The sequence below is a fragment of the Lontra canadensis genome, unplaced genomic scaffold (genome assembly GCF_010015895.1).
Source record: "Lontra canadensis isolate GAN:19392208 unplaced genomic scaffold, GSC_riverotter_1.0 scaffold109, whole genome shotgun sequence".
NCBI classification, from domain to species: Eukaryota; Metazoa; Chordata; class Mammalia; order Carnivora; family Mustelidae; genus Lontra; species Lontra canadensis.
Genome location: NW_022631103.1, coordinates 116,750 through 144,201, shown reverse-complemented (window position 1 = coordinate 144,201; position 27,452 = coordinate 116,750). Strand labels below are relative to the sequence as shown.

General features: G+C 52.9%; 1 protein-coding gene across 4 annotated transcripts in view; it reads right to left on the bottom strand.

Moving 5' to 3' along the window:
• MROH7 (maestro heat like repeat family member 7) overlaps positions 1-27,452 on the bottom strand; it is a 56,240-nt gene continuing 28,788 nt past the window's right edge. For all 4 annotated transcript variants that reach the window (XM_032839794.1, XM_032839793.1, XM_032839795.1 and 1 more), the window contains 14 exons: positions 25,327-25,439; positions 24,852-25,028; positions 24,258-24,412; positions 21,705-21,843; positions 18,513-18,703; positions 14,578-14,715; positions 13,385-13,499; positions 8,172-8,312; positions 7,303-7,482; positions 6,561-6,716; positions 6,171-6,293; positions 3,073-3,175; positions 859-921; positions 1-325 (listed from right to left, as the gene is read on the bottom strand). In XM_032839794.1, coding sequence (XP_032695685.1) covers positions 81-325; positions 859-921; positions 3,073-3,175; positions 6,171-6,293; positions 6,561-6,716; positions 7,303-7,482; positions 8,172-8,312; positions 13,385-13,499; positions 14,578-14,715; positions 18,513-18,703; positions 21,705-21,843; positions 24,258-24,412; positions 24,852-25,028; positions 25,327-25,439 — 2,039 coding nt within the window. In that variant the 3' untranslated portion in view covers positions 1-80. The remainder of the gene's footprint in view (positions 326-858; positions 922-3,072; positions 3,176-6,170; positions 6,294-6,560; positions 6,717-7,302; positions 7,483-8,171; positions 8,313-13,384; positions 13,500-14,577; positions 14,716-18,512; positions 18,704-21,704; positions 21,844-24,257; positions 24,413-24,851; positions 25,029-25,326; positions 25,440-27,452) is intronic.

The following is a 27,452-nucleotide window of genomic DNA, read 5'->3' as shown; positions in this document are numbered from 1 at the left end:
GAGAGGTAAGCCACGTGGCATTTATAGGGGGAATGGCTGTGGCCGTGGCCACCCCTGAGGAGGGCTGGGGCTCGGGGACATCACTGCTTCAGGGACAACTTCCAGGAGCCCAGGGTCTGCATGATCCAGGAGCGCCGCTGGTGGGAAGTGGGCAGGTTCTCACAGCTGGGGCTCCAGCGGTGTGTGGCATCCGGGTCGCACACCCACGAGTCCCCGTGTGGCAGCGGCCAGGAATTCCGCCAGCAGCTGGCCAAGATGTGGTCCTGGGCCTGCGCCGCGTAGATGCACACTGATGCTTCCGGGTCATGTCTCAGATTTTCCAGAGCTGGGGCATGGGGAGGGGAAAGGCTGCTTGTTAAGACCCCGTCCCCACATTGGTCTCACAGCTCACCCTTCCTTCTCCCTTCTGTGCCTTGGCTCAGGCACTCTGCTCAGCGTCCCCTCCCTCACCTTCCTCCTAGCTCTTCAAACTTTTCCTGCCTCTTGAAGCCTGAATCAAAACCTGCCTCCTCCAGGAAGCTTTCTGGGACTGCCCCACCCTCAGGCTCCCATTAGTTTTCCCAGTTACAAAATTAATCTGCCCCAATAAGAGTCTGAACTACTCGCCCTGCACTAAATTGTTTGGGGCCTATTTCCTATTCTAGTTTTCTAGACTGTAAACTCTCCTAGGGTGGGGCTGTGTATTCTGTGTCTTGGTGACCCCTTAGCACTGCTCTCTGTGGACAAAGACGAGCACAGCTGGGCTGAGGGGAAGCCACTTGCTTTGAGACCTATTCCTTCTGTTTCCTGTCACCCACTGTGAGCCCACTCATTCTTTCACTGGCCCCCGAGCTCTCAAAGACTCAGGGTGTGACTTACCTGCTTTAACTTCATTCAGACGGTCTTCTGTCATTATGCTCTCCATGCAGGGGACCAGGGACCCTTGAGTGTAATCCAAGACATGAGTGCCTCCACCTCCTGACTCTGGCCCCTGCCCTCAGACCAGACCTCCTAAGAGAAACTCTCCCACCCTTCTCGGGTCCCACGAATGAGGACATAAAAGGAGAACTTCATTTTGACCCTGGCACAGAGTCTCTAAGAGGGGTCCTGGGAGAGGTGGCAGGTCCAGAGGGCAGGGGTGGCACAGGGACAGGGACAGGATCTGGGCTGCCGCTGACTCTGACAGTATGGCCCAAGGTGGTCCCTTACCCAGGCTGGCCCTCATTGTCCATCTGAGACTCGGGGAGGTGCTGCCTCAGCTGCCCCCTTCTACAGTGAGTTTGGGCAGCATCTGATTGAGGGACCCTGACTACTTCACGTTCCTTTCAGGCAGGTGCTTGGTGGGGCCCTGGAGGGCCTGAGACTCTGCTCCTCGGCCACATTGTCCTGCCCTCCCTTGCTCCCTGCCCACTTGCCTCTCCCAAAGGTCCTTGAATGGGACCAGGCCAGACCTCCGCCTGCTGTGAGGCCCTTCCCACATTTCTCTGCCTGACTCATTGCTATTTATCCTTGATTATTCAGCTTAACATAATTACTTCTACAGGAAATCCTTCCCGACCCTGAGCCCAAACTAAGTTAGGTGGCTCTCTGGGTTCTCAGAACATCGGAGTTTCCCTCACCTGTATATACTGTGATGCATTTTGTGACTTACGAACCTCTCCCAGCAGACCTGAGGTCTCAAGCCTAGATACACTTGAGGTGGGGGAGTGGGCAGGGCAGTCCTGAGGATCGTAAATCACACACACAACTGTATGCAAGTACGTGTTCTTCTAGGCAAAGTGTTCATAACTTTCTTCAGGGTTTCACCAACCCCCAAGAGGTTAGGAATCACAGCACGGGGCGGGGGCTGGCGGGGGAGATGTGTGTGGGAGGACACAGCCTCTCCTCTGCTTGGTTTCCCCCAGCACAGGCCTCTGACTCAGAGAACACACTCAAGTGTTAAACACTAACGCTTTTACATATGATTAATTTGGAGCAAGATTTAGAGAAGTCAGCATCTAGGAAATAATGTCACTCTGTGTGAGAAGCTGCCTGTGAGCAGAACCCCACATTCTGAGGGATGCCCCCAGTCCTGGGCATTGCTCCTATGTCCCTGCCTGGATCATGTTAACACCACAGTCCACCCCCACCACCCACCCCTGCCATCCACATCACCTCCGGAAATGTTCTCTGTTTCTCTAGACGAGGCATGGTGCCTGACACAGAGGGGAGTATCAAGCAATGTTTGCTTACTGAACCAGTGAATGGGTGCATCGGTGAGTGGACTGATGAAAACCACAAGTGAACTGGAGAAAGGAACCAAAAGAAGCATGGCTTTTCAAAGTGGGGGATGGGAAGGTCATCCTCTCTTCAAGCTCTTGGGCAGCAGGGTCTCTTGGTCCTGGGGAAGAGTGTGTGGTTCTTTGGGGGAGGGGAGGAGAGTCGCTGGGAGGAGATATGCCCGCAAGCCATCAGAAGGGTCTGGGCTGATGTTGGGGATTCTGAGTGAGGGGAATCTAGTTGTTTTCTCCCCAGAAAGGCAGAGGTTGGGATTATGGGAAATGTGGAGTAAGCTGATGTGGAGGGAGCACCTTGACTAGCCAGGCTTCACATTTTTAAAAAATTGTCTCATCTAATCTGTGAAACTGGAGTCAATCCCCATTTTACAGGTGAGGAAACTGAGACTCAGTGGCAGTAAATGACCCAGTTGGGGTCACACAGAAAGGGGATCATGGAGCTGAGATTCTACTTCACTCTACCGCACAGCTTGGCCCCTCCTGACACAGTCAGTGGTAGGCTCCCATTGGGCTTGGACCCATGTTGTACTGGGGCTGGAGAGGGCAGGAAGCAGCAGTTCCCTTGTGTACAGTTGCCAAGGTTGTGACCTGCACAAGGACTCCGGGCTGGATCCACCCTGTGGCCCACTTCCTAAGCAGGGATTTTGGAGGAGAGAAGGCCTTTCCAATTTGCACCATGACTGTCTGCTGGCCAAAACCTTGAACCCAAGGGAGGCATTTCCCAGGTGCCAGGAGGACTGGCAGCTTCCTTCCAAGTGGAGGAAGCAAAATGGAGGGCCTGCAGAGTCCTAGCAGCAAACTAGCTCTACCAGGTTACCTATGAACATGACTGAGTACTTCCGGAGGGAGGCCCGGGAATTCTTGGCATACTGCAGGCTCTGGCTGAGGAATGTGAAGGCGCTGTCTTGGTGGGTAGTCACCTGGGACAAAGAGAAAGCCCAAGAGTGCTGAGCCCTCAGAGGGACTGATTGCCCATCCACTCTTCCCAAACCTAGGAATGGTGACCCTGTCAGGCAGCCAAGCCTCAGCTCCTTGCCTCCTAAACTTCTCTGCTACCCATCCTGGCCTCTGCCTGAGGCCCCCAAAGGCCAGGCCTCCTTTTCTCTTAGTGGATTGCAGCAATCCTTTCCATGGTCTTCCTGCCTTGGGTTTATCCTCTTCCAGTTCACCCCCCGCTGCACCTCAGAGGAAAGTTCTAAAATAAAAAGTCCAGCCAAGTGGGAATGGACATGGCACTCAAGGGACATGATAGATAAGGAGACAGCTCTGATCAAGGTAAAGAGTTCAAGTTACAGAGCAGTGAAAAATAAACTAGAGAGGTCTTAAAAGTCCTTAAAAGCCAGATAGGAATAAGGCTTACTTAGGCATTAGAAAATAGGAAGCCAGCATCCATTCTTGACAAAGCAATGTTTTGGGGCAAAATAGTCTGTCAGTGGTATTCAGGATGAGTTTGATCAAGGAGAAATTCGGGGGCGGGCATCCTGCTAAGAGGTCGTTGAGGGAGATGAGGAAGAATCTGGTATAATTACTCTCCTATTGACAATCTGCATGTCAGAGAATAAACTATGGGCCTGGCATCAAACCCTTCATGATCATGCTTCTCAGCCTGTTTCCACCAATTCCTCTACCTGCTATTCACACTCTGCTCCAATAGCAGGATGTGGCCCCAGCTCTCCCCAGCTCCATGCCTGGTACGAGTGATTGCTCCTGATTGGGGTACCCTTCCCTCTCTTCTTCATCTTTGATAGATCTCGCTCATCCCTTGAGGTTCAGCTCAGAAGCCACCTCCTCCCTGAAGCCTTTCACAATTTTCAGAGCAGATCTCACCACTCTTCATGTTTCTACACCACCTTGCACAGCCCTTGTCATGCATGTCACCTATGGCATTGTGCTGTGATTATTTATAACTGTCTCCCCTACCGGATCCAGAGCTCCCACGAGAGAAGGGGCCAGCTCACTCAGCTCCAACTTCTCAGCATCCCGGACGAAGCCTTGTGTGGCATAGATGCCCAGAAAGCATTGGATGGATGGGTAAATGGATGGATAGTGGATGGATGGATGAATGAATGGGTTACCGCTCCCTCCTTAAAGCTAAGGCTAGAAGTTGACCCTCTCATGAGCAAACCTGTTGATGCTGAAAAGCCAAAACAGAGGCTCTAGAAGGGCCTAGCACAGAGGTCATAAGCCGGCAGCCCACAAACCACGAGGAGTTGGCAGAGCCATGACCAGCACAGTGTTTTCAACAAGCTAAATTGATTGCTAATTGATGTCTTATAAAAATCTGGGTCTCTGGCTTTTCCTGTGAAAGCAGAGGAGCTGGCAAGAGCAGCCTACACCATGAGCTGGGGCACCCACCCACTCATGCTTTCAACAGAGCCTGGCCCTCCAGGCTGACATAGGCCCCACCACTTTCGTGTCACCCACAATCACTCTCCACCCGCTCCCTGGTCACTGGGGGGTATTTGAATTAGCGCCCTGGCCGAACACCTCCTCTAGGCCTCTTTTTCCCTCGTGAAAGGATGGTAATAATAACAGATCCTGGATTGCAGGGGTTTTGAGCATTACTGACAGTGGTGGTTTCCAGCCCTTTTCTTAATCCTAGGAACCATCTGTTACTCTGCATATTTTCATTAGACTGCTGTGAGGGGTGCTGGCATGCCCCACCCAGATCTCCCTTTGAGGTGAAGGGTTTCTCCCCCAACACTGGGGACTGCCTCCGCAGAAGAGAACTGCTGGCCCAAGGTCATGTCCCTTCCCAGGGTGGCTGGCATCCAGTAACAAACAGACACAAGCGTGTAAAGACCTGGCCCCGGCCCCAAATGTGGGGAATCTCACTGCAGGGATGGCTGAGGCTCCCCCAGAGCTACGCTGCAGCTTGACCTCTCTCCCTGCCCCCGACCTCCCGTCCATAGGTGTCAATCCCAAGGCCATGCTCAAATAACCCTCCTGCATGCTAATCTCTGTCTCCGAGTCTGCGTCCGGGGGGTGCCTTGACAGCAGGGAATGTAGATAGGACTTATAGCAAAGCTTCCCAAATGGTGCGCAGAGGGACCGGGCTGCCTCCTGCAGCGTGCATTCCATGGCGTATGGGTGGCCTGACCACGGATTCAACAACCACGGAACATCTTAGCACAGACCACCTCAGAGCCTTAATGAGCTGAAGGCATTGCAAACCCCCGAGAGGAAGATGAAAAGGCAGTGTTTCCCAAACCTATTCATCTTAGAACCTATTTTCTCCCCTGTGGGGCATTTCCTGTGGGGTGTGTGTCACAGAGAATATACCCTGGGAATTGCGGATGCAGAAAAGGGAACTTTTTGAAGGGAACTCTTGAAATAGAGATAGAACACAGATCGTGTTTGAAGCAGATTGCTTTGGTGGCCCAAGGGGGGATGGAATTGGAAGAGGTGAGGTTCAAGGTGGAGAGAACTGGCGGTGGCGGGTGGGGGGTGGCTGGATCGACGCCCCTGCTGGGAGACATCCATGCCCTAAACTAAGGGCAAGGAGTGTGGTGACAGGGAGTGAAGAAACAGGTAAAGAGACGTTTAGGATATTTAAGATTGGTCGAATGTGGAGAGTGAGGGAGACAGAGTCTAGGATAATTCTAGGCTTCTGCTTTGGGGATCTAGAAGGACAGAGCAGAATTGAAATGGGGGGGAGTGCATCAGCTCAGAAGAGGCATGCTGAGCTTCAAGTGCATGTGGGTCAGTGGGGAGGTGTCCGGTAAGCCACTGGAGAGGGACACCAGAAGTGACAAGCCAGAAAGGCAGGTGAACATCCAGGAGCCAATTAACGTGTGGGTAAAAGTGGAATTGCCAGTCAGGATGCTCATGCAAAAGGAAGGAAGAGAAAAGGGGAAAGCTTTGCCCACCTCTAGCACACTCATCGGGAACAACTGTAGTCTTGAAAGCACTCACAAGGTACTTGCATATTTTGGCCACCGTCTGCTGCTGGTTGTCCCAGGACTTCCGGCTATAGGCTCTTTTTGGCAATTCCCATGCCATGAGGCAAGAACAGCGGAACAGGGTCTTTATACATTTCTGGGGACCAACAGGAAGACAATACCAGAACTGGGGAATTCCAGGACAGCCAGAATATCTTCCAGAAAAAAAAAAAAGTGTCGTGAAATTGCATTCTGGAGAAATCTATTCCAGTTTGAAATGCACAAGTGAAGTCCATCTTGAGGAGGAATTCTGACGTGGGTGCCTTTGGAACACAGGCTTGTCCATAACAGATTGTTAGTGACTCTGGCTTGGTTTCCACAGAGGGAGGCTTGGCCACAGGGCCCAGTGCCTAGGCACACTCACCTGGCTCACCTCGGCGTTGCCCTCTTGCATGAGCAGCAGCAGGGGCACCAAGGTCCTGATGAGCTGCTGCTCCACAGCTGGGGTGCGGGGCAACCGCAGCTTCTGGACCACCTTGCCATACAGGTTGATGCAGGAAGAGCGCACGTCCTCTCGAGACTGGGGCAGACCCTGAGGCTCAGGCAGGCTCCCTCCTCCAAGAAGCTGCCTGGGCCTCTGAGCCTCACACGGAGGCAGACGGCTGTCTGCCCACTCATTCTGGGGGGCCCTCCAGGCACAAGATGCACAGAGATGGGACAGGGCGGAGGCCGCCGGGTGGGGCTGATCCGGGGCCAGTGCCCCCCTCACTGGAGCCTGGGTCTGGAGTTCTGCCTGCTCCCCTTGGCCAGGACCCCCTAAGAGGTGCCTTAGTGCCAAGCGGGAAAATGCCCCCCTCTGCTGGAAAACACGTGCCGCCTTGAGGTGGGCCAACTGCAATGAGGCAAGGGTCTGGGGACACTTGATTTCAAGAGTCCCCTCGGTGAGAACTGATTGAATAAGGATCTTTCTCAATGCAATCCACTTACAAAAAGACATGGGCCCACTGGAACAAGGTACCCCCCTCCCTGCCCGGCCTGGGCTGATACCGCTGTGCCCTGCCTCAGCGGGCCACGGGAGCTATTGCAGTCCCCAGCATAGTAAAAGCCACACCCTCCAGAGGTTGCCCCCCCCAGCCCCCCGACCCCCCCGCCAAGGGATCCCTTACATCGTTGAAATGGCGCAGCAGGATCTGCAGCATCTCCACATAAACCGAGCTGTCTGTCAGCTTCCGGTCCTGCCCCTTGAAGATGGTCTTGAGGTTGTGGGCGGCCTCCACCACCAGCAGCCCATCCATCCTCTTCAGGCCCTTCACCATGGAGGGCAGGAGGGCCTGTACCTTGGCAGTCTGCGGGGCAGGACCGTTTGGGATGCGGGCTCCTACCTGGCAGCAGGGGCCGCCAGGTGGGAGATCCAGCCTCTGATTCACTGAGATGACCTTGGTAGGACAGATGCTCCACCTCCAGGCCTTTGATTATGCCATCCCAGCTGCCTGGAATGCCCTCCCTCAGCCTCTTGCTGTCCCCAAAGTCCTCTTTGGCCTCACTGACTCCTTCCGGGTCTGGGCAGCCGAGGGCCTCTGTTGCCACCCCCTTGCTGGCACCAGGTAGAAGACCTGCATTGCTAGTTAGCTTTCTGAACCTACATCCTGTCCCTTCGTCCCTCTATGCCATGAGCTGCCACAGTGCCTGGGAGAGGAAAACAAAGTTTTGTGTTTTGGGTTTTTTTTTGTTTTTGTTTTACAATGTTAAGATGCACCAACAATCTGGACCTCGGTTTCCTAATCTGTAAAATAGGAAAAACTACTACGATCCCCAACCCCTCCTAGACGTACAGCTTTCAGGGTTATGGTGAAAACAACTGGATTAGAAACTACTCCAATGAGAATAAAGTGTATGGGGAATTATTAAAGGCTATCTGCTTTACAGGCAGGGACAGAAATGGAGTACAGCATCTGAGAGTCGGTGATGGCCAGGCTCCCTCCTTCTTCTGGCTCAGGGCCTGGCTGGGCCGGGCTCTCCCCTGCCTTCTGCTCACCTTCTCAGTCCTGCGGGCCAAGATAACCAGGCCTCGGATGGACAGCAGCTTCATGATGGGGTCCTGGTGGTTCAGGCCTTCTGCCATTCGCCCCAGCGAGTACTCCTCGGGGATCCGCCGCACCTGTTCCATCTGCAGGAGCTGCGGGAGTAACAGGAAGGACTCCCTGAGCCGAGGGGCAGGGTAGCCCCCCACCCCGCTTCCCCAGGGGAGTTGCGCTGGATGACCAGGGGCTGAGCGTGGGGCATAAAGGATGGCTAGCTGGCTAGTGCTGTCCAAGACAAGCCATGCGCGTCAGTTTAAATTTCCTAGTAGCCACATTTAAAGAGCAAGAAAGAAATAGGTGAAGTTAATGGTAGTGATGCCGGACCCAATATATCCAAAGTATTATCATTTCAACTTGTAATCAGTATAAACATTATTGATATATTTTATGCTCTAAAAAATTTTTTTTGAACCAAGTCTGAAATGTGGTCTGAATATTAAACTTACAACAAATTTCAATTCAGACACATTTCGGGGGCTGATAGGCCCCATTATGGCTAGCGGCTATCATATTGGACGGCCCTGGTCTGGCTAGGACAGTCACTCGTTCCTGTCCCTACCCAGCCGTCTGTGTTGATGACGCTGAGCTCTGTCCTCTCTGCCTGGCTTCCCTCTGCCCACTGTCCTCCATGAGCACCTCTGCTCAGGATTTTAACTAGTGTCCCTGGGCACATAATGCCCAAGTCGCCAACTCTAGTCTGTGCTGTGGTCCAGAGCTTCTGACTTGGAAAACCAACAGTTTGCCAGACACCTCCACCCGATGTCCATCAGTACCTCATGGCAAGGCGGCACATGTCACTCTCCAGCTCCGAGGCTCCGAGGCCCCGTGCTCCCTGCTGCCTTTCACCATCGGGCCCCGCCTGCCTCTGGGGCCTCATCCACTCCATGCCACTCTACAGCCCACAATTTTTTTTTTTTTTAGTATTTTATTTTATTTTTAATTCTTTATTTTTTCAGCGTAACAGTATTCATTATTTTTGCACCACACCCAGTGCTCCACGCAATCCATGCCCTCTACAATACCCACCACCTGGATCCCCCAACCTCCCAACCCCCGCCCCTTCAAAACCCTCAGATTGTTTTTCGGAGTCCATAGTCTCTCATGGTTCACCTCCCCTTCCAATTTCCCTCAACTCCCTTCTCCTCTCCATCTCCCCTTGTCCTCCATGCTATTTGTTATGCTCCACAAATAAGTGAAACCATATGATAATTGACTTCCTCAGCTTGACTTATTTCACTCAGCATAATCTCTTCCAGTCCCATCCATGTTGATACAAAAGTTGGGTATTCATCCTTTCTGATGGAGGCATAATACTCCATAGTGTATATGGACCACATCTTCCTTATCCATTCGTCCGTTGAAGGGCATCTTGGTTCTTTCCACAGTTTGGCAACCGTGGCCATTGCTGCTATAAACACTGGGGTACTGATGGCCCTTCTTTTCACTACATCTGTATCTTTGGGGTAAATACCCAGTAGTGCAATTGCAGGGTCATAGGGAAGCTCTATTTTTAATTTCTTGAGGAATTTCCACACTGTTCTCCAAAGTGTACAGCTCACACTCTTATCACCAATCAGCTTCTAACCAAGCTGTGCATTTTTGTGGAACGATCCAGGCTGTTCTGTCCTCTCTGTGCTGGCAGGATGCCCTTCTGTGAGGGTGACCACCTCCACTAGAGCCCCAGCTCACCTTGCATGGCTTCATCCAAAACCCGGGCCCCCCTGAGGCCGTGTTTGACGATGCCCCTGGACCTCACCGCACCAGGCTGGACTGCCCCTTCTCTGGGCCCCTGGGAGCCCTGAACGTGGAAACCCGAGTGCCCCTGTCTGCCTATGCATCTGCTCCTGCATCGCCCCGGGGCTTCCTTGGGTTCCTTGAGCGTTACTCCCTGGGTTCCTGTTACCCAACACAAGCTCTGGGGAAACTATGTGCTTCGAGAACACTTTGGTGCAAGAGTTCGGGTCCAACATAAAACTTGGTTCCTTTCCTCTTTAGAATTGCCTTTCCTCCTGTGTTCCCATTGCCAGGTCTAGCACCACCACTCCCCCTGCAGTCCTAGCCTCAACCCAGCATCACCCCCATCTCCTTCCTCTCCCCACCACCCTCCCACCCACAGCAGCCAACTCGTCTTCAGTTCCTGCCTGGTCATCCTCATAAACACTTCTCCCATCTGTTCCCTGGCCTTAGCTCTACTGTGACTACTGAGACCCTGAGTTGCTATGATGAGAAGAGAAGCTGGGGAGAGGGGCAGGGCCAGGGCCCAGAGGGACAGGAACTGTACAGAAGGGGCTCCACCCACTGCCCTCCCTCTGCCCGACCACACAACTCAAAGTCAGGCCTGCTCTGCACCAGGTTCTGGGCTGCACACTAGATATGCAGAGAAGGGTACTGATGATAATAAATAATAATAATAATAATAATAGCAATATAGCTGACTCACAGACAATACTTCCTAGATGCAGGTACTACCCTAAAAGCTTTATGTGAACTCATTTAATCCTCATCAAAACCCAGGTGGCTCAGTCAGTTAAGCATCCAGCCTCTGATTTCAACTCCGGCCATGATCTCAGGGTTATGGGATCAAGCCCTGAGTCGGGCTCCAAACTCAGCTGGGAGTCTGCTGGAGATTATCTCCCTCTCTCTCTCTCTCCCCCTCTGCCCCTGCCCCTGCTCGCATGAGCTCTCTAGCACTCTCTCTCTCTACAATAAATAAATCTTTTTTTAAAAGCTCTATGAGGTGGGCAATTCACCATTCCCATATTGCAAGTGAGGAAACTGAGGCACGGGCAGGTTCCGGAACTTGCCAAGCTCCCTTGAGCTGCCTAGCCACTGAGAGCAGCAAGCACACACATTGATGATCACAGCATAGGTGGCTGGGGAGGCCGGGGCGGGATACGTGAGCTGCATCAAGGTGTCACAGTGAATGTGGTGGGCCCGGCTCTGGCCGACCGCAGCTCACCTCTCGGTGAGCCGGAGGACTGAACCTGGCTGAGGATACTTGCTTGCTCCAGGGCGGAGGGCCACTGCTCAGGGTTCCAGGGGAGTGTTCGGGAAAGGTTAAGCCTAGTGCCCCTGACCTTGTGCTGGACATGGGAGCATCCCCTGAGGTTTGTAAAGTACCACCACCACCATCCCCCCCAAGAATCACAAGTGGTGGCCACTCACAGAATTAGAGAGAAGTGGCCGACCAGTTGGGCAAACCTAGTCAGAATCTCTCTGGACTCTTGAGCTGTGTGACCTTGAAGCATGCCCTTGTCTGTCCTCCTGGAGGTGACACATTCTACTGGTGCCTGCGGGGCCAGGCCAAGTGTTCATCTGGGCACTCACTCACTCTCATGATCCCCACTTCTTGAGAAGCTTTTGGGGCTGGGGATGCAATGCCAGCACGATATGGTCCCTCCTCCCCAGACTCTCACTCCAGCTGGAGAAGCAGAAGAGATGCAGGAAATGCCTGGAAGAAAATGCTGCCTCCTGTCCATCTGGCAGCTCAGAGGGCACCTCCTCCAGGAAGCCTTCCTTAGCCTTCTACTCTCCGAGCAGAAAGTGAGCCTGCTACTCTGACCCCACCGCAGACCCTGATGACAGCACAGACCCCAGCATGACCTTGCCCAGAAGGTCACAGGAGACAGCAAGAGTGGCAGTTAGGAGAGTGGGCTTTACAAATGTCTACCAACAGATGAATGGATAAACAAAATGTGGTGGATACATACAAGGGACTATTATCCAGCTTGAAAAGAAAGAATGAAATTCTGAGCCTTGTTAACAACATGCATGAACTTCAAAGACTAATTATGTTGAGTGAAATAAGCCAGACACAAAAGGACATATTGTGTGACTGTCTCCTTGAAACCTACAACAGCAAGCTCAGAGCCACAACGTAGAATGCTGGTTGCCAGGGGCTGGGGAGGCCGAATGGGGAGGCAGTATTTCATGGATACAATTTCAGTTTGAGACAGAGGCTGCACTTGGGAAGGAAGATGAACAGTTCTGTGGATGGTGCTGATGGTGGCACAGTGGTGAAGACATGGTGAAAATGATAACTTTTATGTTATGTGTATGTTACCACAATTTTTTTCTAAATTAAAGAGAGGGGCGCCTGGGTGGCTCAGTGGTTAAGTGTCTGCCTTTGGCTCAGATCATGATCTCAGGATCCTGGGATTCAGCCCCACATCAGGCTTCCTGCTCAGTGGAGAGCCTGCTTTTCCTTCTCCCACTCCCCCTGCTTCTGTTTCTTTTCTTGCTGTCTTGCTGCCAATTAAATAAATAAAATCTTTTAAAAAAATAAAATAAAATAGAGAGACAGGGGAGGAAAGAGTGGGTTTGAGAACCCAAGAGTCTGGGTTTGAATCCTGAGTCTGCCACTTACAAGCTGCGTGGTTTTGCAAAATTGACTTAAATCAGTGCCTCGGTTTCCTCCTCTAAAACGGGGGTTGAAATGGCATCTGCATCAAAAGTCTCTTCATCACAGATAATCATAGGATTATCATGAGGATTAAGTGAATCTATATGGGTAAAACTCTAAGAACGTGACTAGAAGAGAGTAAATGCTCAATAAATGTTAGCTATTATTGCTGGCAGGTCTCCTCTTCTGGGTCCGACCCTAACCAACCTCATGATTCATCTCTCCCAGCACCCCCAGTACCCTCCATACACTCAACTCAGCTTAGATGTCACTTCCTCCGGGAAGCCCTCCCTGATGCTCCCGCCACCACCATTACCACCTCAAGTCTCCTTTCTCCCACCACAGCCTGGACTGCCCCCATCAGAGCACAAGTCACTTCATGGCACCCCATTTTATAACTGGGGCATCGTCTGGCTTCTCTGCCACACTGAGAATTCCCTGAGGCCTGGGCAGAGTCAATTTCTTATTTGTACCTCCAACCTTGCATCTCTAGTCTGGTGCTTGGCACATGGCAGTGCCCACCGAAGGTTGGGGGTTGCCTGGGCACGGGGAATCTGGAAAGAGTAGAATGGGGTGAAGGAGTGGAGAGAGGAGGAGCAAAGGGAGATCCTACAAGGTCTTTATATCCTAGAGCAATCTTGCTTGTGAAATTCTCCATTGCTAAGCACTGTTTGCACAGGAGAAATGACTGATAATGTGAACTGAGGCCTGGGCTCCGGGCAGCAGGGGGGGGAGCCTTGCCCAGTGCCCGCACCCGCTTGGTACCTCCACGTAGAAGGCGGTGGCCGTGATCTTGTGCATTTCGTCGCCTCGCTCCAGGAGCGGGATGAGCAGGTAGAGGATACGGCACAGCTCCTGGCAGGAGTAGTGCACCATGGCCCTGGGGGTGAGGCAGGGTGAGCAGTCCTCAGGCTCTCCAGCCCCAGGGGACCTGCTGGGGGGCTGGGAGGGTCTGGCCTGACACTCTAAACTCCGAGCAAGTCAGGGGCACCTGGGTTCCTGGGTTCCCAGGATTTCCCATCTGCACAGAATCTCGGAGGCCGTCTAGTTTAACTGCTTTGTTTTATAGATGGAGAACCTGAGGCTCAGAGTGGGAAAGCTTGCCCAAGAGCACAGAGCACACAGCTCTTTGCACGATGCCTAGAGCATAGTAGGTGCTCAATAAATGCAATTGTATCCTGAGACCCCTGGGGGGGCGGCAGCATCCTGGGCAATCAAGGTGCAAGGTTAAGGAACAGACTGTTCCTACAGGAGTCACATCGTCAGAATCAAGGTGCCCCTTCCCAACCCCAGGGGAGGCTGTGTATGGGGGCCAGGGAAGACCCCAGTCTGGGTCAGCTGATCATCTCCTAGCATTGCCACTTCCTGGCTGTGTGACCTTTGATACATAACTGTCCCTCTCTGGGACCTTGGCATCCTGCTGTGCCAAATGTAGGCTGATGATCCCTGTCCCACCAGTCAGCATAATGACCGTGAAAGCTAACCTGTGCTGCGCTCTTCCCATATACCAGGGGCTGTACAGAGTACTTTAACCCTCATCCTAAGCTCTGGTGATGGGTTCTATTATTATTTCCACGTGACTGAGGGTAAAGCTTAGAGAGAGGCAAGAACTTGCCCTGGGTCACACAGCTGAGAGGTGGTGGGCTGGGATCTGGACACAAGCAGACCAGCCCCAAGGCCACACTCTGAAGGCCTTGGCTATACCACCATGCCTGTATGAGCGTAGGAACTAAGGTCCCCATACAGTGAGAAAAGGGGCTTCGTAAGTAAGCGAAGGGCTACGCGGTTGCCAGGCACTGCCCGGCCACGCTCAGTGTGAGTCGGGACGCCCACTGAGGTCGACCGTACACTGCCACTTAGAAGAGGTGCAGGACTGAGGGAAGGGTCTTGCCCAGAGAGAGATGCAAACCCAAATCTCTCCCTCCCCCAACCCCTGTGCCGGGCCATCCCAGCCTCACCTGGCCAGCAGGGACACTCCCTGGTGGTGGTTCTCTGCCTGTTCCATGAGCTCCCAGCCGCCCTGGTCCTCCAGAAAGGTGGCCTCATAGGAGCAGCCCATCCTCAGCAGCAAGGTTTTCACCACTTTGACCACCCAGCTGCCAAGACAAGGCAGCTGAGACCTCATGACCCCCGGGTCCCCTCCCCCACACACAGGGGCCGGACCTCCCTCCAGCCTGCCTCTTCCCACACCCCTGCCTGTCAGCTCCCATCTGGCCAGACAAGCTTCTCTGAGCCCTGCTGATGCTGAAGTAGCAGTCATCGGTGTACCCACCAAGAGCGGCTTTTAAAAAATTATTAGCTTTGAGAAAGAGAGTCAACAGAAGCAAAATTCCCCCAAGTGGTGTTTTATCCTTCCTTTTCTCCTGAGCCTCTTTCCCTGGAGGGAGAGGTTGGAGCCAGGCCTCCCCAGACCTCTGGGGTCTGCCTCTCTCCCCCCCACCTCTCTCCCTCATGCCCATGCCTGGGCAGCTCTCTGTGGGAGAGGTCGTCCCTCCTCACTTGTACACAGTCTCCTGTTGGCCTGAGGCCTTCACCCTCTTGAGGCACTTATGGAGGGATTCCCCGACCTGGATGCCCAGGAGAAGGCCATGGGCAGTATGGGTGGGGGGAGGGGGGGGCTTTTATAACCTGTGGATAGAGGAGGCTGGAACCCAGTCCTCTGTGTTTTTGAAGCCCCAGGGTGGTGCTGGGAAGGAGTGGGAGGGGGTGCAGCCCCATGCGGATGCCCCACTATGTCCTGGGCACTGGGTGTCCACAGATGTGTATGTGTACCTATAGATAAACCTTTAATAAAATGGAAACGGACAATGTGTGGGATGAAGTTTACATTTAGACAAAGTTTTCTAGAAACATCAGCCCTCATGTTTAAAGTTTATCACATGTGGACATACGTCAGGAGATACTGAGAGTGGGTGGTCCTCAAGACAAAGCAGCAAAGCATTCTGGAAATTGCGTAATGTTCAGTAATTCGCTTTTAGTTTTCATGTTTTGGGTTTTGTAATAACTATTGATCAGTGTGAAAAGTCAAGCTTCTACTGAGACCCGGGCTTTCAGAACCATGCAAGCTTCCTGCTGATTCTTAGAGACACGTGCTGTCAGTTACAGTCCTGGAGCAGCAAAGTCACACACACGTGGAGGGAGAAGGAGGCAGGCTCCCGGTGCTGCCCACCCTGAGAGCCTAGGGCTTGCCCTCACCAACTCTCCCTCCCCCACCTATTCCCTTCCCCCCAGAGCACCGGCTGAATAGCTAAGCGGAGATTTGCATGTTTTCATTGGAAGGTTCTACCTTCCATGCCAAGCATCAGCACTTTAAACTAAGACCCAGTGAGCCAGCTGTGTAATGTTCTGCTCCATGACTTGACCACCCAGTGTCCCCATCTCCAGGAGCAGCGGTCACTTTCTCTCTACCTGGCTTCAGACTGTCATAGCTCTTACCCAGACCACACCTACCCGGTGTCAGTGTGTGCAGCTGAGGAACTCGAAATTAGGCTAAAGCTTTTGGACACAGTGCCACATCATTCCTAGGTAGGTGACTCCACTCTTCCACCACGCCCTTGATTGGGTTCCAAGTTTTAACAAAAATGACCCTACCCATCGTCCTTCCTCCCCACCCTACTCCCAAAGATACACCTCCAGGAGCCCCAGGTGAGGTATGTGCTGCTTTGTAAAAAGGCAGAGGTGACAGCGTAGGGAGGAAGGCTGTGGGTAGTGGTGCAGGTCCTTTGGCTCCCCGAAACGCCCACTCTGTAGGCTTCACCTTCCCAGAAGGTTCTCAGCTTTTCCCAGTGAAGTGGAGCCAGCATTGCCCTGTCCCTGCAGTGGGATGGGGGGGCCAAGGACCCCCAATGCAGGGAGCTGCATTGAAGCCTGAGGCTGCCACAGGGCACAGCAGCTGGACCTTTTGGAGGGGGACACCTTTCCACCATGTGTTCCTCCACTTCCTCCTCCTCCAGCGCCTCCTCTACTTCCCCCCTGGTTTTGTCTCCCCTGGAGCCCACCAGCTTCTTGAGTCAGGGCTGCCACCCTCACAAGCACCAGGGAGTCAGAGGTGGTGCTGTGGCCCTGGCATGGGGTGTCCCACTGGGACACAGGGTCCTGTTTGGTCCTTACAACACACCTGCAGGGCAGGAATCACTTACCCCATTTCATGGGCAAGCACACCAGGCTGCCAAGAGGTTAAAGTGGCTTACCCAAGGGACAAAGCCTAAATGATGGAACCACACTCAAATCTGAGATGCTTGGACTTCAAGCCCAGCCTCGCAATGGCTTGCACTTGGCCCCTCAAAGTGTGCCTCTCTAAGCATCCCACACAATAGAAGCCAAAGAAAAGACTGAGACACTCGCCTGCATACAAACTTAAACCCTCTATATGGCAAAGACCATAAAATAGTTACCAGTTAAGTGAATACATGTGACAAAGTGTTACCATCCTTAATAATAAAAAGCTCTTACAAATTAACAACAACAAAAAAATTCTCAACAGTCCTATATAAAATTGGGCAAATGTTGCTCAAAGAAAAGGAAACACAGGGGCACTGGGTGGTTCAGATGGTTAAGCATCCGACTCTTGGTTTTGGCTCAGGTCATGACCTCAGGGTTGTGAGACGGAGTTCCACGTGGGGCTCTGTGCTCAGCACAGTCTGCGTGAGATCCTCTCTCCCTCTCCCTCCCCTTCTGCTCCTCCCCCATTCACACATGCACTCTCTCTCTCCCTCTCAAATAAATAAAATCTTTAAAAAAGGAAAACACATATGGCACTTCAACCTCAACCTCAAGCATAATAAGAGAAAATGACAGCATTTTTTTTTCAACTTTCAGATCAGCGAAGACAAATATCTTCTGTTCCACTGTGCTGGCCGAGGTGTGGGAGACGGCCATTCTCACGCCCTCCTGGACGCAGCAACCCCTAGCAGAGGCCATGTGGCAAACTGAGTGCTTGAGAGGGCACTTCATCTTCCCTTTCATCACTCACTGGTCAAGAACGTTCTCCACCCCATATCCCTAGCCCAGCTCACAATTAAAATGCAGAAGCCCTTCAATGCACCCAGTCTCCTTTCGGGAATTTGTCCTACATTGTACGATCACATGTGTGCATAAAGACATATAAACGAGCTCATTGCAGCTTTGTCTGTAAGTGCAAAGTACCTAAACCAAGAGGATCCTGGTTAAATAAATTATGGTACATTCCACTCAGAAGGTATTATGCAGCTGTTTAAAAAAAAATGACACAGATCTCTATGTCTGTTCTCCTAGGACAGAGCATATGCTAAATGCAAAACTGTAACTGTAAAGGACGTTACTATTAGTATAAAAACAGAAACAGACACATGTGCTTAGCTCTGCATCAACTACCTGTGGAAGGGTATGAAAGAACCTGGTTCTTCTGGGGAGGCTCACTGGGTAAGGAGAGGAAAGGAAACTAACTTTTAATGCGTTTTGAGATCTTTACCCACATGCCTGTATTACCTATACGGGTAAATAATGAAAAATAAGATGGTGAGGGGTGCCTGGGTGGCTCAGTAGCTAAGCATTCGGCTCTTGAGCTCAGCTCAGGTCATGATCTCAGGGTCGTGGGTTCAAGACCTGTATGGAGTCCACGTAAAAAATAAAATAAAAATAATAAAATAAAAAGGTGGAACTTGGATACAAATCTAAAACAAATGATATGTCTAGGGAGGGAGGGCGAAACATGAAATTGTGAGCTCCTTGGGGGAAGGCAGATTTTTTGCTGTCATCCAGCACCGGGCAGGTGTGAAACACAGCACTCCTAAAAATATGCTTCTGTTTTCTCTTTTAGTCCCAAAGCTAATTCTACCAACTGACTGCCCTCAAGATTTTAGGAAGGGCCCTTGCTAATGGCCTCCCCCAGCCAGGGAGAGCAAGACATACATACCGCACAGGTATGAAGATGGAAGGCGGAGTGTCCTTCCTGGCATCCTTGCAGAAAGCCGTGCGGCTGGGAAAGTAGAGCCCAATGTGGTAATGGACCTGAATGAGCAGGGCCAGGAGCAGCTGGGGATAGATACGCCTCACACGACCCACGCAGCTGTTGACCGACAGGAGCTCACACAGGCCGCTGGCTGCCTGGGGGCAGAGGGGAGGCTGGCTGGAGGCTCCTGGCAGGGGCCTGGACAGCTTCTCTAGCAGCTTAGACCTGGATCTTTGCTCTTCTCTCACTCCAATTGATAGAGCCCAGATCTCTCCACCCACCATGCCCCCACACACACTCCAACTCCTGGCTCTCTGGGTGAGCCCTAGACCAGCACAGCGGCCTGCCTCTTTGGTGGTGACACAACTGTGGAAGAACTGGATGGGGGGCTCCTCTCTCACCGTGGGTGAGGTGCAGTCTTGATCCCGTCGTGCAGGCAAGGAGACACCTCAGAGGGGGGAAGGCACTTACCGTGGTTGCCCGGCCCTTGGGACAGAGCTGGGACTGGAGCCCAGGCTTTCAGACACCAGCTGCACATGCCCTCCCTCCTCCTCATTCATAACATGGGCACAGAGACCATGATGGCGCTCCCGTTGTCCCTTCACTTCAGGCCATTAAACCTGGCTGCCCTGGCTGCCTCCCCTGTGGCCCAGCAAACCAGAAGAAACAAATCCCAGCTTGAGTGGGAGCCAGGGAGGCCCAGTCCTCAACTCTGTCACTCCACGCCTACAGGTCACATCCTGCCTTTTCTATCCACGACTGCCCACACCAGCCCCCCGAAGTCCTGGGAACTTGGCTTTATTAGCGTTTTGTCCACGACGGTCCCTGGGACCCGACAGGGTGCTCACGTTCCACCCTCTCCACCTGCCATTCACCTCTTGTCCTGGCCTGGGCCCGCCTCCTGCTCCGCCCACCAAGGCCTCTCTCACTGGTAGGAAGACAATGCAGGGGCAGGGGCAGTGGTGCTGGGGTCACAGATTGGATGGCTCCTTCCGGCCCCACAGTTCCCTGGCCCTCTCTGAGCTTCAGATCCATTCATCCTGTCAAGGGGTGGGGGGGTCACCGGCCCCACAGGTGTGGTGGAGAGTGAATGAGGGGAGAGGTGAAAGTGCTTTACGAAGAAGTAACCAAGATCTGTGATCTCATGCTAGCTGGCCCAAGGGAAGAGAATTTGTCAAGTGACAGAGCCCACGGCATGTTCCCAGGGAGATAAGAGACAAAATGCAGGCTGGATGAGAACCAGGAGTAGCACTTATTTGTACTTTACAACCTAGGAAGCCCTTTCTTTCTTTTTTTTTTTTTAAGATTTTATTTGACAGACAGAGATCACAAGTAGGCAGAGAGGCAGGCAGAGAGAGAGGGGGAAGCGGCTCCCTGCTGAGCAGAAAGCCTGATGCGGGGCTTGATCCCAGGACCCTGAGATCATGACCCCAGCTGAAGGCAGAGGCTTAACACACTGAGCCACCCAGGCGCCCCTAGGAAGCTCTTTCACACACAGTATTTCACTCTTCTGAAAAGGGAAGCTAGACAGGGTGGGACTTATTACCGCCCATTTTACAGATCAATATACCAAGGCTAGAGCAGGGGCAAGTGACTGACCGAGATTATATAGTGAGGCAGTGGCAGAGCTAAGATAAGCCTCTGTCCACGACGGTCCCTGGGACCCGACGGGGTGCTCACCTAAAGACTCAAAGCCTTTACGTTTTTCAGTAGACCAAAGATAATGATTGTATCCAAAGAACATGGTCATGCTGTAGAGAAAATCTCTAGTGATGGGCCATAGGGCTCTGCTCTTGGCTCAATCTTGGTCACTGTTTATCAATACCACGAGTTAAAAATCTGTCCAGGCTGTATCTGTGCTCAAACTATGCTTCAGCAAAATGCACAGATGAGTGACTCACGAACACAGCAAGACACATTCCTTGAGGGACGAGAGGATGAAGGACCAAATCAGGGAAGGAGTGGAGGCTCATGCCTTATTCGTAGACCTTAGCGCTGGGGGAGAGAGGCCGAGCCCCCCAGTGGTGAAGCACAGGATTCAGAGGTTGGAAATCTGGGCTTGACTGCTGGTCCCACCAAGCTCTATGACCTTAGCTAAGCCCTGGGATGTGACTGAGCCACAGTGTCCCCCTCCGTAAAGGGGTTACCACCCACACATTAGTGTCAAATTAAATCACAGCGGGGTAAACTCCTCCAAGATAAAGCATGTGAAGCAAAGTGTAATATGCACAGATTTGATCAGGTCAGGGAGGTAAGGGAGGGCTTCCCTGAGGAGGTGATGCTGGAATTGAGAGCTGAGGGATGAGTAGAAGTTAGGTTAGCAGAGAGCAGTTCAGGAGAGGGAACAGCATGTGCAAAGACCCTGTGATAGAGATAGCATGGTGTGTAAGAATTTCTGACAAAGAACAAGGCTGGAGCCATGCAAGTAGGAGGGACCATGGAGTGTGGTAAGGCCCAAGAGGGGTGCGGGGCCTTGCAACATCAGTAGAAATACTGTGTTATTCTCAAGGACAATGGGAAGCCACTGACGGGATTGAGAAGAGCAGAGGTGCATTCTCAAAGATTTTTTGGCTGCAGTACAGATTGCAGGGGCTGAAGTGGAAGCAGCGAGATGAGCAGGGGTACTGTCCAGAGGGCTAGGGGCAGCGTGACAGTGACAGAGGCAGAGAGAAATCTGTCTCTCTACCAAGTCACCTCCCTGCAGTCAGAGCCGCCTTTCCCTCTGTGTTCTCAGGGATGAGCTCGGAGCCCCACAGCAAGCATGTAAACATGCTGCGTCACTAAATGAAAGAATGAGTTCCCTCATTTTATTTTCACCACCACCACATGAGGCAGATTCCCTCATCAGTATCCCATTTACAGACGCAGGGGCTGAGCCTCAAGCCGAGAAGTGACTTGTTTGGGTCATAGATTAGTACGGGAATCCACGCCAGCTCTTAGACCCGGGTCTGCAAGTCCCCCCCTCCCCGCCTGCTGCCCTCCCTGTAAGCAGCAGCAAGACGCCGTCCAGGGGGTCACAAGTAGCAGGCTGGAGACAGACCTACCTGAGCCATACAACTAGCTCCTGGCAGAGCAGGGTGTGCTGAGCTGGGCAGGAGGGCAGGAGGAGGGAGCGCAGGATGGGGCAGCCCTGAGGTAGGCCAGGCAGGGGCTCACCGCAAGAGGCACGATGGAGGTCCGGCCATTCTTGGTGAAGGGCTTCTCCTTCAGGCTGGTCAGGAGCAGGTCCAGGAGGTCTCGGACATCACAGCTGGGCTTGCGCAGTATCAGCTGCCTCCACATCTCTGCACCGTTGCTGGGGGGTTGGTGGGTGGCGATGGTTAGTGAGGACCAGGGCGCTGGGCCCACCCTGCCTCCCAGTGGTTTGGGCATGGAGAAGGGAAGATGCCATCAAAATGGTATCCATGGGTGTCCCAGCGAGGAATGACTCAGAAAACACTCTCTAAGAGGCAGAGGGCTCACAATTCTTCAAAACTCTATTTCCACATATTGTACCAAGTGCTTTTATACTCAATTTATTTGGCAAACATGGAGCATCTACTGTACCCCAGGCACTAGGCAAATCCCTGGGCATATAGATGTGAACAAGGTATTCAAGACACTCAAATTCACTGAATTCTCAAAGACACTCAAGTTGGGTTGTTATTCCCATTTTACAGATGTGGAGTTGAGGCTCAGAGAGGTGACATCATTAGTCTGAGATATTACAGATAATGAGCTGCAGCATCAGGAAACGACCGGGTCTGGCGCCTTCAAAGCCAGTAGTCAGTCATTCCTCTATGCCAGGGGGCCCCTTAGGGCCTGGACCTTGCATTTGTCACATAATATCAAGGAGTGCCTGCACCTGTCTCCTTACAAGGCAGTACTCCAGGCAGAGGAAAGCCTCTGGACCTGCCAGCACCAGACTGTGGGCATTCCTATCAATTGTGGGGAGCCGAAAGCATGGACAGGCCAGTGGTGCACAAAAGGGTTAACGGAACCCCTTTCCCCTCTGCATGAGCATTTGAACCTTCCATTAACTTTCCAGCTCTGTTCCCCTGGAAACCTGATAAAGATAGTATGTCAACTATGTTGCTAGGCAACATTGCTTATGGTGAGAATGACCCAGTTGGTAAATTGCATCTGGGCTGGGAGGGACTATAAATGAACTATAAGAACCGAAGAGGACACTGTATTGAGCCTCCCAGGGAGCAGTGACTCTTGGGACTGCACTTGTCCCCATGGGGACCCCAAAAGCAAAGTCTCTAGATCTTTCGTAAAAGAGCAAATTCCAGGGGCACCTGTGTCCATCAGTGGGTTAAAGCCTCTGCCTTCAGCTCAGGTCATGCATAATCTCAGGGTCCTGGGATCGAGCCCCACATAGGGCTCTCTGCTCAGCGAGGAGCCTGCCTCTCTGCCTACTTGTGATCTCTCTCTCTGTCAAATAAATAAATAAAATCTTGGGGGGCGGGGAGCAAGAGCAATTCTTAGGAGCCATTTCAGCCAGGGCAGCTCCTACACCTTTCACTGGGAGGCCCAAGAGTCCAGCTCTCAAGCCCAGAGGGAAGACTAGGGTGAGGCACATGAGGCATCCAGGGCACAAGATGGAAGGAGGCCATCTCTCGGGCTCTCACAAGCGCCAGCGTGGCACCTGAGAGCCCAGCCTCCTTCCATCTTGTACCGGCTCTGTCTGGCTGGCCCACTGGGCTTCCACAAGGACTTCTGGGAGCAGGAGCCCCTGCCACTGCTCTGTCCTCCATCCTGAGTGACTCTGATGACAGGTGTGGCCCTGCCATTCTTGAGTCTGAAGGGTTGGTGATTCCAAGAAACCCTCTGGGGGCTAGTGTGGGCAGAAAGGGTGAAATTCTTCCAGGTGGGAGCACGGGGACCTGACACCCTAGCTCTCACCTTCCTAGCCAGTCTCCCTGGCCTCTATGAATGACACGAGCTGTCCCCACTAGAAGCACAACTCATCACACACCTTGGTGCAATTCTGCGTGAGCTCCCGTACAACTATCTTAAGGTGTGGGCCACACTCTGGCTGCCCTGTTCTATTCATTCAAAGGTGTGGGAGTGTTTCCTGGGCTGGGAGGCTGGAGCAGTCAGTCTGGTGTCTCTGGCCACAGTTCCCTCTGCCCGTCAGACCACAAGATCCTGAAGGCTGAGAGCAGGAAGCTTGGTCCTGCAGAGTCCAGCCCTGGGCAGGCCCTCAGCTTAGCTGGCTACGTTGCTTGTCACAACCAGCTACCTGGAGTGGGAATCATGCAGGGAGTATTTCCCTCTTTTGTCTCTGGGGGGAAATGAAGCCCAGAGAGGGCAAGTGAACCACCCAAGACCACAGAGTAGCCAGAGGCAGAGTCAGGGCCAACACTCAGACCTCCTTTCTAGGGCCTCCTTAGAGATCTGGGCTCAGAGCTGGCCAAATCTGAGTTTAGGTCCTCATCCTGTTTCTTGCTCCCTGGGTGAGCAAGGACAAGGAACTTCACCTCAGTCTCCCCATCTGCAGAGTGGGGTTGTTGTACTAAGAACAGAAGGGATTAATGCTCCACATAGACACCCGGCAGGGTTTTGGAAGTGCTTAATGGCTGTCATAAGCATCTCAGATCATACGGAAAAGGGGCCAGCTGGGAGGGCCAGGGCCTGCTCTGGGTGGCAGGACAAGTTCCCAGCCCAGGGTGAGGGCTGCTCCAACCCTCGGAGGTGTGATGGCGGGAGCCCCTCCATGGGTACCTGTCCAGTGGGAGGGGGCACGTGAGCAGGGCCACAACCACCTCGGTCATGAAGGAGCTGGCCAGGAGGGAGACGGGGAGCAGGGCCACCTCGCGGGCCCGTGGTTCCTGGATGTAGTTCAGCTGTGCATAGATGCCTTGCATGATTTCTGGGATCTGGGGCACAGCCAGAGCAGCCGTGAGCAACCAGGAGGCCAGTTGGAGAAGCCAAGGTAGGTGTGGGGAGAGTAGAGAGAGGGGAGGAGGAAAGAAGTGGGGGTGACAGGATAGAGGGGCAGGGGAGAGGGGAGAGAGAGAGGGCAACAGGAGAGAAACGGAGATTGGAGGGTGGTGGGGGAACAGTGCACCTGCTCCTACCCTGGGAGACAGCCAGCTGTCCTCACACTGCCTTCCCCACTGCCCCCAGATCATTAAGTGAGTTCTTTCTTGCCCACAAGTAGGAGGCACCTAGAACTCAGCCATTACCACCCCTACCCTGCTCCAGGGCTTAGGGGTTCCCACACTCCCCACCCTGCCACTGCCAGACGGCGGGTCCCAAGGGATGAGCAGCCCTGTGGGGACTCCCACCTCAGCCACTTCCCACAGAGAGCCTTACCACCTCCAGCACCCTGTGGCGGTACCATTCCAGCACCGAGCTGAGAGTGACCTCTGAGGCTAGCTGCATCATCTCCCCAGAGTCCTTCCCCCGGGCCTCTGAGCTGCCTTTCAAGCCTTCTAGGGCTGCTAGCAACAGGTCCTTAACCTGCTGGGGTCCCAGGAAGTCTCCAAACTCCTGAAACAGAGGCACAGAAATACAGACCCCACGGACAGGTGGCCATCCCTTTGGGGAGGAGCTAAAAGAGAGGGGAGACATGGCCCCTGACCCCAGAATGAGCTAACATCCCTCCGGCACGGCTCTGAACCGAGGAGGAGGGGGCACTCAGGGTAGGCCTGTGTGGTTGGGGAAGGCTTCCTTAAAGGGACTTGAGCATGGAGAGATGGAAACATGGGGAGAAGACACTGGGGTGGCCTGGCACTGCCCCTCCCCCATTCCCAGGAAGGCCCAGAGCTGGTGGGCAGTGGGCGGTCACCGCGATCACACGCAGAATATTCTGGCATGGGCTGACAGGGTTGTAGGGCCCCAGGAATCGCTTGTTGCTCTCATATAGCTCCTCCTTATTGGTCTCTTCCTTATCTCTGGATCCTGCAAGAAGAAAGCTTCAGTGAGGCCCAACCATCCTATTCTTTTTTCTTAAACTTTCTGTTAAACGTAGATGTAGGAAGTACACGAATCAGAGATAAGCAGCGAGGTATGTTTTTCCGGAACCAGCACCCGGGTCCAGAACCCAGGTAACCAGCTCTTGGGTTGAGAAACACTACGTCATCAGCAGCATCCCAGAGGCCCCCTCTTGGTGCTCCTTCCAGCCCCCTGCCCCCTCCCCCACCCAGGGGACCTTACTATTCTGACTCCAAAAGCCACAGGTTAGATTTCTTGCTGTTGGACCTATGTGCCAGCTTTCCCTCAACGTCATGGGGGTGACAGTCATCCCTGCGGTCCCAAGTAGCGTGAGCTCATTGGTCATGATGTTGCATCATTTCCCATGGTGTGAATACACTGCAGTCTATGTCTCTCTTCTGCTTCTGATGGACATTGGGGTCACATCCAGCTATTGGTGCTGCTTGGAACATTCTGGTAGGCCTAGCCCATGCCTTTCAGTGAATGGAGGGACACATTTGTTGGTATGGAGGCAGAAGTGTGTTTGCTGGGTGCCAGGGTAGGCATGGGTTCAGCCTCAGGGGAAGCTGCCAAATGGTCTTGCAGTCGGGCCGACTATGCACCCCTCACCCCCAGCAGCGCATGAGCACTCCGGGGCCCCCCGTCCCACCAGTGAGCTGTCATGTGGATTTCTGCTGGTCTGGTGGGTGTGTGGTGATCCCTCTTTAAATTGTGGTCCCCCTACCCTGACCTTCCTAAACCCCCTTTTCTGATGTGTTTTCTTTAGCGCTCGTTATCTAACTTCACTATACGTATCACTTGTTTATTTTGTTTATTGTCTCCTGACAACAAGAAGGGCCCCTGACAGGAAGGATTATTTAACTTCATCGCTGTTTTCAGTGCCTAGACTAGACCTGGCACAAGGTGACTTCATATTTTCTGTGGAAGGAAACACATTTCAGGCTCATTTCCTTAGGCCTTTCTGCGGCCTGGCCCAGGTCCCACCTGGATGCCCCAGGGTGTGCAAGCCATAAACATAAGGAAGGGCCATCGAGGCAGAAGGACCCTATGGACCAAGTGTGTGAGTTATTTGTAAAGAAAAGCAGCATGATGGGCGCCTGGATGGCTCAGTGGGTTAAGCCTCTGCCTTCGGCTCAGGTCATGATCTCAGGGTCCTGGGACTGAACCCCGCATCGGGCTCTCTGCTTGGCAGGGAGCCTGCTTCCTCCTCTCTCTCTCTCTCTCTCTCTCTCTCTCTGCCTGCCCCTCTGCCTACTTGTGATCTCTCTCTGTCAAATAAATAAATAAAATCTTAAAAAAAAAAAAAAAAAAGAAAAGAAGCGTGAGACCTGGAATCAGAGACACCCAAGTTTAAAGCCTAGTTTTGCTGCTCCCTACACTCAGGGGGCCCAGACAAAGCACTTCACCCTTGAAAGTCTGACAGTGTATGTCTGGGATTCCCCAGACAAAATACAGGATAGCCAGTTAACTGCGATTTCAGATGGCCAGATCACTCAGCCTCTGGAGCCAGAGAAGTTTAAATAACATGCCAAAGGCCCGTGGGTGGGGTTGGACCATGGAGAAAGGATGGAGGCAGTTAGCCGCTGAGACTGCACACCTCTAGGCACAGTGCCAGCCTGGTACCTGGGTCAGCCCATTTCACGCCCCCAGCTCCCTAATGCGAGGTCTACAGGTTGCATCCACTCTAGACCCTAGTGTGGGACTTGGTCTCTGTTTGTTCACTCAGTAAACATTCACTGAACACCCACCATGTGCCCAGGCCTAGGGCTAGACCATGGGAATGGAGTGGAGATTAAGACATAGCCTTCCCTGCTCTTGGCACATCATAGAAATGTGACAGTGAGAGTCACAGATTATACTTGAGAGGAGGAGGAGGGGCTCCGATGGAAGGATGGCTTAAATCAAAATAGATTTGTTTGTAGCCCCCGTCCTCTGGGTCTGTGTGAACTGAGACGTCGTGGCAGCCCATCGGACCCTGTG